Source organism: Cucurbita pepo, chromosome LG14 (assembly GCF_002806865.2).
Source record: "Cucurbita pepo subsp. pepo cultivar mu-cu-16 chromosome LG14, ASM280686v2, whole genome shotgun sequence".
Classification (NCBI taxonomy): domain Eukaryota; kingdom Viridiplantae; phylum Streptophyta; class Magnoliopsida; order Cucurbitales; family Cucurbitaceae; genus Cucurbita; species Cucurbita pepo.
Window position 1 is genome coordinate 7,940,732 of NC_036651.1, and position 10,492 is coordinate 7,951,223.

The window sequence follows — 10,492 nt, forward strand, 5'->3', positions numbered from 1 at the left end:
ACAAAAAAAAAAAAAAAAAAAAAAAAAAAAAAACTGTCCGTTTCATGTCCCAATCATCAACACCATTTATTAAACCTAGAAGGCGACAAAGACTCACCCGATTTCACCGCGAAGAAAGCATCTCTGTCAATCGAAGACCGGATTGCCGCCGCCATCCTCACCGCCGCCGTCCAGACTACCGGCGCCGCGCAGAAGGCGTATACGAAAATGCAGAGTCCTCTGACCACGCCGTCGGGATACCAGGGAAAGGCCATGACGAGAAGGACGCCGAAGATTCCGAGGGACGGGACGAGGACGGAGAGGATGGGGAGAAGAAAGACGGTAGCGGCGAGGAAGGAGAAGGTGGATGAGCCTAGCAAGAAGAGTCCCCAGCCGAGGAGCGGGTGGATGGTGGTGGGAATGATGAGGAATGGAATGGCGTAGGCGGCGAGGATGGACCAGAAGGCGGCGAGTTTGAGGGCGAATTGGAAGGAGGCGGCGGGTTTTTCCGATCGGCGGTGGGAGAGCCTGGTGAGATTAGGGCGGGCGAGACGGATCATGGCGAGAATCCCTAGGTAGAGCAGAATCTGGATGAAAACAACCGGCAACTCCCCTCCGTACCTGTGAGTATTTTAGTTAATATAAATAATATGTAATAATTAAATCTTTAGCACAAATATTTTAAATTATTATAAATTGGAAATTACATAACAAAATTATAAAGGTTAGAATTAAATTGTAATAAAAATAGAAGTATATTAAACTAAAATTTAAAGATTAAATTATTAATTTCATAAAAATTTAGAGACCAAAAACTATTTTTAAATCATCAGAATATATTAAAAATATTTAGATTAAAAAGTGATAGAAAAACTAAACCTATTTTGGATTTTGTTTATGTGAATAAAAATTTAATCCAAAATCTATTTAAATAATTATAAATATATGTTAATTTATTAAAAAATGTTAATTAAAAAGTTAAATATCATTTTAGTCTATCTAATCATTAATTCTTAAAATTATAGTAAATCTTAACTTTAGTCTAATTTAGAATAATTTAGAATTTAATATTTTATAGTTATTTTTTATTATCAAAATCAATTAAATAATAATAACAATGGAAAACACATGAACTAAAATGAAAACAAAACAAAGTTAAATCTTTAAAATTTTAGGTGAAAATTTGCTGAATGAATTTTGGATGTAAAGGGAGAGAATTTGATTACCCAAGGGTGCGACGACGTTGTTCGTGCCATTGGAGGCCAAGAGGTAAGACGGGCCACGACCACCAATACCATGGCTTCAACCATGGTGCCCCAGGAAACGTTATTACGCTATTTGGACCACACGGGATGCTCCATCGTAATCTTAGATCTGTATTACAATGATCGTTTAATGAATATTGCCACTAAAATTTTGTTCCTAATATGGTCTTTGGCTGCATAAAAAAGGCAAGCAAGGACTTACAATAGTAAGTAGCATCCATTTGGTAGCCCAAGGGGAGCCTAAAGTTGCCATCAAGAATGGAGCCGTTAGAGGGAGGATAGAACATGGGCTGGTTGAGCAGCTCAGGGAAGTAGCTGCCGATGAAGCCTTGATCTGCACCATCTGGGTTCTCTCTCCCCACTCTCACCTCATTAATCATGTCATCAAATACCCTCTTCGATGGCTGCCATCCATTATTAAACATTCAAATATCTCATTACAACAAAATATTACAAACCACGACTCTCCACAGTGATATGATGTTGTTCACTTTGAACAATGAACTCCCTCCCAACAATTCTCAACAATCCTCCTCTAAAACAAAGTACACCATAGAGCCTCTCCCGAGGCTTATGGAGCCCTCGAACAACCTCCCCTTAATCGAAGCTCGACTCCTTTCTTTAGAGCCCTCGAACAAAATACATCATTTGTTCGACATTTGAGTCACTTTTAACTACACCTTCGAGGGTCACAACTTCTTTGTTCGACATTTGAGGATTCTATTGACATGGCTAAGTTCAAGACACGACTCTGATACCATGTTAGAAACCACGACTCTCAACAATGGTATGATATTATCTACTTTAAACCACGACTTTCATCAATGATATGATGTTGTTCACTTTGAACAATACCAATTAACGTATGTGGGACTCCCTCCCAACAATTCTCAACAATCCTCCCCTAAAACAAAGTACACCATAGAGCCTCTCCCGAGGCCTATGGAGCCCTCGAACAACCTCCCCTTAATCGAAGCTCGACTCCTTTCTTTAGAGCCCTCGAACAAAATACATCATTTGTTCGACACTTGAGTCACTTTTAACTACACCTTCGAAGGTCACAACTTCTTTGTTCGACATTTGAGGATTCTATTGACATGACTAAGTTCAGGACACGACTCTGATACCATGTTAGAAACCACGACTCTCAACAATGGTATGATATTGTCTACTCTAAACATAAGTTTTCATGGCTTTGCTTTTGGTTTCTCCAAAAGGCCTCAAACGAATGGAGATATATTCCTTACTTATAAACTCACGATCATCCCCTTAAATAGCCAATACGAGACTCCTTGCAACAATTCTCAACATATAGATCTCCAAAATGATTAGGATTTACCTGAAGAACAAAAAGGCCGGTGTGGAAAATGCAAGGGTTGATGAAGACGGCACAAAACTGACCACATTGGAAGAGCTCGTCGGTTTTCTGGAGGAAGAGGTTGTCAGAATCCAACATCACCACTCTATCGTAGTCCACCAAGCTCCATGCATATAGTTTGTTCAATGTTAGCTTGAACCTCTTGTCAAAATTGGATTGGTTCCTATATGGGTTGTTTACATTATCCACACTCACCACCTTCGCTCCATCTTCTTCCTTCCTGCACTAGCAACTTTAATCATAATTCAACTAACAAAACACTCGAAATCACATGAAAAAAAGTCTTCTGACTAACCACACTAAAAACTTAGATGAATTCAAATACCTGACCATAACGAAATTACATTTGACGAAAACATAGCTGATCAATCAACCTAACTACAAAATTATATGACTAATATCTTCATATGAAAGCTAATTAGAAAAATATACATCAATACAGTCTAAAGATTATACCCTTCATTAGATAACTGATTTTAATTTAGCTTTCATTTAATTTTTTTCACACAAATTTCCTTGGATGAAAATATCAAACAAAAGAACAAAAGGGTTGGCAAACACTGAACATTAGGAAAAAGAAACAAAGAAAACTTGTTCCTTTCAAACCATTTCTTGACATTGACCAAACAAATCATTATTTGAAAAAATTAATAATAACCAGACAAAGACAGACAAAGAAAAAGAAAGACAAAAGGGTTGTTGGCCCAAATGTTTCAGAAGGTCATTGTTCCAAATTCTGGATAAACAACCCCATCAACCTCTTCTTTTCCTCTCTAGTCTTTTCCACCTCCAATAATCATCCATTTATCCAAACAAAAAAAAAACATAGAAACAAATATTAAAATGATTTGATGGAAGACTAATTTTGAAGTGATTTGTTTAAAATATATCTAAGAAAAATGACGTAATAAAAATTTGAAATAGCATGGAGTGAAATAATATAATAACAATTTGTTATTTAGTTATTAATATGATTAAAATAACAAAATACTTAGAATCAAACGATTATGATTATTCAAACGTAAGTTGCAGAAAGAAATAAAAAGTGGCAGATTATTGTAATCAAGTCAACGGATCAACAAAGGGGATTTCTCAATAAATAAACAAACAACTGGTGATTATTTTAAAAAATATATATGTATATATGAGGAGAGAGAAAATGCAAAAAAAAATAAATAAATAAAAAGAAAATGATCTTGGCTTCACAAATAAGGTAGCACTGATTTTATTTGATAATAATTTGGTTTGTAGTTTTTTAAAGTAAATTTAAAAATACTATCTACAATTAAGAAATTGTTTTTGTTTTTGTAACTTAAATCATTTATTTATGATTTATTTGGAAGGAGAGATACAAAAATCATAAAAAACCAATCACATTGATTGAGTTGGCAAATTATTTTTTAATTATTTAAAATAATTCTACTGATCTACCTTTGCCTCAATTCCTAAATTTTCATAAAATTTAAATATAAAATATTTATCCGCACAATTCATTACTAATTACTAATATCTATTACAAAGGTTAAACCTTCTTAATTTTTTAGAGTAGAATTAGGTTGGATTATAACCTGAATTTCAAGTTGGTCGGATTGACTCGACCAAAAGAAATGTCGACTCACAAATCGAACCAAGTTTTTTATTTTCCAAAAATTCAATACAACCTAAACTAAAAAAAGATCTAACTTAACCTAACCTTTATAGTTTGAGCTGGATCGTCCAAATTGGTCGGATTATCCAGTCATATGAACAGTCCATCACACTCTAATGATCCTTTACTTAATAGCAATCAAAATCGACCACTCTCTTCTAATACAAACTCCAAAAAATACATTTTTTCTTTAATTATCTAAGAAGTAGATGTGTAAATTAAGAAGGTGGTTGGAACCCAAATGACAAATTCTAACATAAACCAAGATATTTATGAAGTAATCAATAGAAAAAATTAAAGAAGGCAATTGAAATTGAGAAGCTAAGTAATACAAATAATAAACGAAACGAAAATTCAAAACATAAACTAAAAGGACAATGATTTGTCCCACTAAAATTAAAAAGTAATGATGATAATAAAACCAAGCCATTAGCAATGGAAAAGAAGGCAAGAAGCTTCTACTAACCCTACTAAGTACACATCCCACCATAGAATTACAAGTCAACATGTTGGCCTATGCTCTTTCCTTTCAAATGTCTAATCATAAATGAATGGTTNAAAAAAAAAAAAAAAAAAAAAAACAAGCACAATTTAAAAAAAAATGAATGGTTAATAACATAATTTAAAATTTATCATAATTTGTACTCCAAAGGTATCACAAAAGTTATATAAAGAGAGATGTTGGATGATGAAAATCTCACATATCTGCTAATTTAAGAAATGATCATGGATTTATAATCAAGGAATACTATTCTCCCTATTCGTGTGAAGCTTTTTGGGAAGCCTAAAGCAAAGTCATAAGAGCTTATGCTAAAAGTGGACAATATCATACCATTGTGGAGAGTCATGTTCGTCAAACATGTTATTAGAGTCATGCCCTAAACTTAGCAAAGTCATGAGAGCTTATGTTCAAAGTGGACAATATCATACCATCGTGGAGAGTCGTGTTTGTCTAACATGGTATTAGAGTCATGCCCTAAACTTAGTCGTGTCAATAGATTGGTAAATCCTCAAATATCGAACAAAGAACTCCAAAAGAAAAGGAGCCAATAAATTGGTAAATCCTTAAATATCGAACAAAGGACTCCAAAAGAAAAGGAGTCGAATCTCGATTAAGAGGAGGTGCACTTTGTTCGAACGAGGAGAAGTGTTGGGTGTTAGATGATGAAAGTCCCCATCTGCTAATTTACTTTATAAAATTCACTTTATTTGTGTGGTCTCCTCCTCGCTCTTAAAAATTGGATTAAGGAGAGAGAAAGAAGAGAGAGAAAGAAGAGAGAGAAAGGGTGCACACCAAGGCTTATCTGTTAAACCCAGCACTAATAATTTCAAGCCGACGGACAATTGGATAAACTCGCTCAGGCACTTTTATAGTCCCTTCAGCACTATCGATCCGTCCAAAATCAGACAAAAAAATAAACATAAAAATCGTAATCACCAATGCATGATCAATTTTTCATGAACCGAACACGTGTCACCTCCTTATACGGCCATATCATTTCCCCTACTGCCCGAACCCCCATTACCACAACCTTTTAAAGAAAAGACCTGACCGTAGGAACATCGACCATTAAAAATCATCCTTACTGACGGTGTATTTATCAATTGGAAGGCAAGGCAACAATATTGATATTAAAGAATGGTTGATTTTTCTCATAAATACCTATAAAATAAAATTAAAAAAATATATCAAACTAAAAATTTTCAAATGGATCCATTTCTTTTACACAATTTTCAATTGATTTTCAAATTCGAGATTACTCCGAATTTGATCAAGTAGATTGATCAAATTTGGAATCGATAATTTTCTATCTATATGATAAATTAGGATTTGAAAGGATCATCACCCGCTAAAAACTCATAAAATTTTAATTTAAAATTTTTTCAGAAAGGTAAAGGTTAATATTGAAAACAAATCGGCCGGCCACGATCGAAGTCGACCGGCGTCGGAGATGATAGGAGAAATGTTCCGGTGCTACACAGACTACGAAAGTTAAAGTAACTTTCCATCATTCACACCGTTTGTTTAACGATTACTGTTTCAATCCAACGGACAAGATTGAAAAGGAACACCACAATCTGGCCCTACTTCCTAATTCTAACAGACCTACCCTCTGCCGGACCCGCCGGGAGCTAAATCCGATGGAAAGTTATTGCTAATGATGTCAGTTTCAGTAAACAGAGCAAGCAAAGAAGAGCATATGGAGAAACCGAAAATCGCGCAAAAATAGGAAAAAAATGAAAAGAAAATACAAAACAATAGAGGAGAGAGAAAGAGAGAAAGAGATACGGAATCTTACAGAGCACGCTCCCAACGGACGGGCACATCGCGAGAAGCAATGACGACGAGATCGGCTTCAACGTTAAGCTTCGCAAGCGATCTAATCAACACTCTCGTCGCTACATAGAACTCGTAGTCCCTCGGTGTTCCCATGTACATCATCGTTGCATAAGCGTTTCTGTGCTTCATCGTTTTCGTTTTCATCTTCGTATACTCCGCACTCGATTCTTCAACCATCACCGCCGCTAGCACCACCACCAGCACCGCCGAAATCCTCAAAACTCCGTCGAATCTCATCGCGCTCCGGTTCTCCAAATCTTTCAATCACTTCACCTCAATCTCAGCATCAATCGATCAGTCAAGAAGTCGATCCTCTGGTTGGATTTTCCCGTTTTCTCCACGAAAGACGACGCTGTTTCGAAATCTCACGGAAGCTCGTCCGCCGTTTAGATACAGAAACCTCGGAATCAGAGGAGGAACTGGCGTCGACGGCGAGGGAGACTTTCCGTTTGCTTTTTATTGTTCGAGCGGGAAGAGGAAAAGGCGAGGTTAGAGACAGCGAGGAAATGTGGCGTTATAAAAACCATGGACGCGTTTGTTTATTCTCTGTAGCTTTGAATCTGAGCCGTCCATCTTAAATACCTCTAAGATTGACCGGTCCCAGTTGGATCTTCCTCATTGGATTATTCCCCCCGGTTTGTCAATAAAGCCGTCACCACTCCTCCCTTATAACGCTTCTCGCCACCTTCTAGTGGCATTCTACCTGTATTCGGTTTATGTTAAATTAAATTTTATTACATATAATAATAATCATAATAAATAATAATAATAATAATAATAATAATAATAATAATAATAATAGTTTAGTTTGTTTTTAAATCTTATGAAATTAATTTTTTTTTTTACGGTATATCTTATTCTTAATTAATTATTTTCTTCTCAATTTTTTTATTTTTTTTATTTTAAGAATTGGAGTGTTAGCTCGTGCCACTTTTTTTTATTTTTTTGGTTTAGGTGTTTGGTTGCTCGTTTCACGTTGTTTCCTTCATCAAACTTGTAGAACTATAATCCACGATTACAATAAAACAAATTTCATGAACTTTTATGAAGAAATGAGGAAGATATAGTCGATCAAAGTTGCAGAAAAAACACATACCGTGCTTTTAAATTCCAACTTGATTTCTTCCTACAAACATTTTTTGCTCATGATTCCTTCACGAAAGTTGTAGAGCTCTCCGCCACAAATTTATAGCCCTTGGAATCATGAAATTTCATTAAGGTTCGAGGAAGATATTAAAGTTTGAAGTTTATGCATAAAAACTCAAACCAAACCTTGAAAACTCATGCTCGATCTCCTTCCTACGAACAAAACCCCTAAAATCCCAAGGCAAGACGCTCAACGTTGGACAATGAATCAAGCTCGTTTTGTACACCGATAAGGTGGGTTTCCTTCTCCCGACCTTCGATTTTGGCCCTCCTTCCTTCGAATCATCTCTCAAATCAACTCTTAAATTTTTAGAAAAGAGTCGAAAATCGCTCATTTTAAACATTCACCCACGTTTCTCATTTCTCTGGTACTATGACCAGCAACCATTGTACCTTTTCTTTATATAAAAACCCGGGTATTACAACCTCGCTCTATAGCACGCCTTCGTTATGTGCCATTACTGGTTCATATATCACTTAAAAAATGAATAGTAACACGAATAAATACAAAAGTACTCGGTTAATAACTTTATTTGTAAAGCCATGGTCACATTCTTAAATCATATGCTATAGTCACTTTCATAAGTCATGGGCTATAGTCGCTTTCTCATGTCATGAGCCATAATCCCTTTCATATATATGAGACTATAGTTATTTTCATCAATTTTAGGTTATAGTCATTGTCATAGTAAACAGTGGGCCTTTATTAGATATATATTAGAACATAAAGGTCATATTCTTCGGCTTAATCAGTATAGATATACAATTACTTAGTTTCTACCGGTCCCAATTATGGTATATGTGCGAGTCAATTATGATCAACCAAGTATCACTAAGGATTAATTGGAAGCCGCTACTACAAGGTTATGAGATCCCACATTGGTTGGAGAGGGAAACGAAGCATTCCTGATAAGAGTGTGGAAACCTCTTAATAGATGCATTTTAAAACCGTGAGGTTGACAATGATACATAACCAGCCAAAGCGAACAATATCTACTAACGATGAGTTTGAACTGTTACAAAGGTTTATCTTGACACAATGTCTCGTGAAATCATAAACACCAGAGGAGCGATCCTATCAACAATGAAAATACAAGTATAGACCTATCAATCTGGTCCGTTCACTACTAGAAATTTATGATCATTTGAAAATCATGTTTATTTTCTCTGAGTTATTTATTTATTTACTTATTTACTTATTTATTGCTAATTTAATTGTAGGAATTTGATGGAATGATTATTTATTTTTGGTATTTTCTTTATGACTATGGCTATATATATATATATATTATATAATTATTTTCATTAATTCCATTAATATCTTCCAAACAAATTAAATTTAATATTTGTGGTAAACGAATTTAGAGCTTTTTGATAATTTAAAAATATTTTTTATACACAAAAAATAATAATAATAATTTAATAATATATTATTTTATATTCGTCTTAGGAAAAATAATGAAAACTAGAGGGTATAGTTATAATTAATGTAAATTAATGGCTACTAATTATAATTAAATTATTTACTAATTTTTCATAATTATTAAAATTAATTTAAAAAATTTACTATCATAATTATTTTAAATTAACTAACGGAAAGTTAAAGACAAAATACCAAACCTAAATAAAAATAATTAAAACGATCAAAATTGAACTCAATCTCATAAAATAGAAATGGTGAGAACTCAATCTTAGAAAGGTCTGGAAACCTCTCCCCACATATGGTTTTAAAACTATGAGGCTGACGACAATACGTAATGGGCCAAAACAAACACTATCTACTAGCGGTGGTCTTAGGTTGTTACAAATGGTATAGAGCTAGACACCAAGCGGTGTGCCAACGAGGACGTTGGTCCTAAGGGAGTGAACTGTGAGATCTCACTGGAGAGGGGAATGAAACATTCTTTATAAGGGCGTGCAACCTCTCCGTAGTAGACACGTTTTAAAACCATGAGACGAACGATGATTACGTAACAGAACAAAGCAGACAGTATCTTCTAGCGGTGGGCTTGAGCTGTTACAAATGGGATTAGAGCTAGACACTAAGCGATGTGCCAACGAGGACGCTGGGCTCCAAGAGGGTGGATTATGAGATCCCACATTAGTTAGACAGGGGAACAGAACATTTTTTATAAGCGTGTGGAAACCTTTCCCTACATTTTAAGATCATGAGACTGATGACCATATGTAACGAGCCAAAGTGAACATGATCATGAGATTAGACTATTACAGAAATGTAACGTTTTTAAATTTAGAGATCAAATGAAAGTTAAACTCCAAATCAAGAGTAAAACTGTAATATTTAAAAAATATAAGTTGTGCGTTAACGTTTTTGTCCCTTTTTTATTTTAAATTTTATAAATGTATCGAAAAAACTATAAATTCACAAGAATGCGGTAGTTACTATAGTGCTAGTCGAGCTGACTTGCTTCTATTTTAGGCTAAGTTTAAGGTTCAAACTTAGTTCTACGTTAGGTCAAGGTCTTTCGAACGCGACGTTACATCTCATCTCGTTATCTTGGCTTTGAAAATATGATCCCACATGTTTTTACATCGACCTGGAACTTTATCGAGATCTATTTGAACTCTTTATTGGGTCAAAAGAGTCTTGAAGCACTCAACTAGAGCTTATGGAGTGATTTTAACAGTAAGTGGAGCTTATCGGAACATTATTAGTCACCATGAAACCTTGACTTCATTAAACACTCATGTAAGTGGTCTATTCGAGCATGAAC

At 34.9% G+C, this 10,492-nt stretch overlaps 1 protein-coding gene across 1 annotated transcript in view; it reads right to left on the reverse strand.

The window, feature by feature from the left end:
• LOC111809998 (putative glucuronosyltransferase PGSIP8) overlaps positions 1-7,309 on the reverse strand; it is a 7,573-nt gene extending 264 nt beyond the window's left edge. The window contains exons 1-5 of the mRNA XM_023696524.1: positions 6,571-7,309; positions 2,584-2,842; positions 1,447-1,648; positions 1,206-1,353; positions 16-600 (exon numbers count right to left, since the gene is read on the reverse strand). Coding sequence (XP_023552292.1) covers positions 57-600; positions 1,206-1,353; positions 1,447-1,648; positions 2,584-2,842; positions 6,571-6,848 — 1,431 coding nt within the window. The 5' untranslated portion in view covers positions 6,849-7,309 and the 3' untranslated portion in view covers positions 16-56. The remainder of the gene's footprint in view (positions 1-15; positions 601-1,205; positions 1,354-1,446; positions 1,649-2,583; positions 2,843-6,570) is intronic.
• Positions 7,310-10,492: the final 3,183 nt, after the last annotated feature.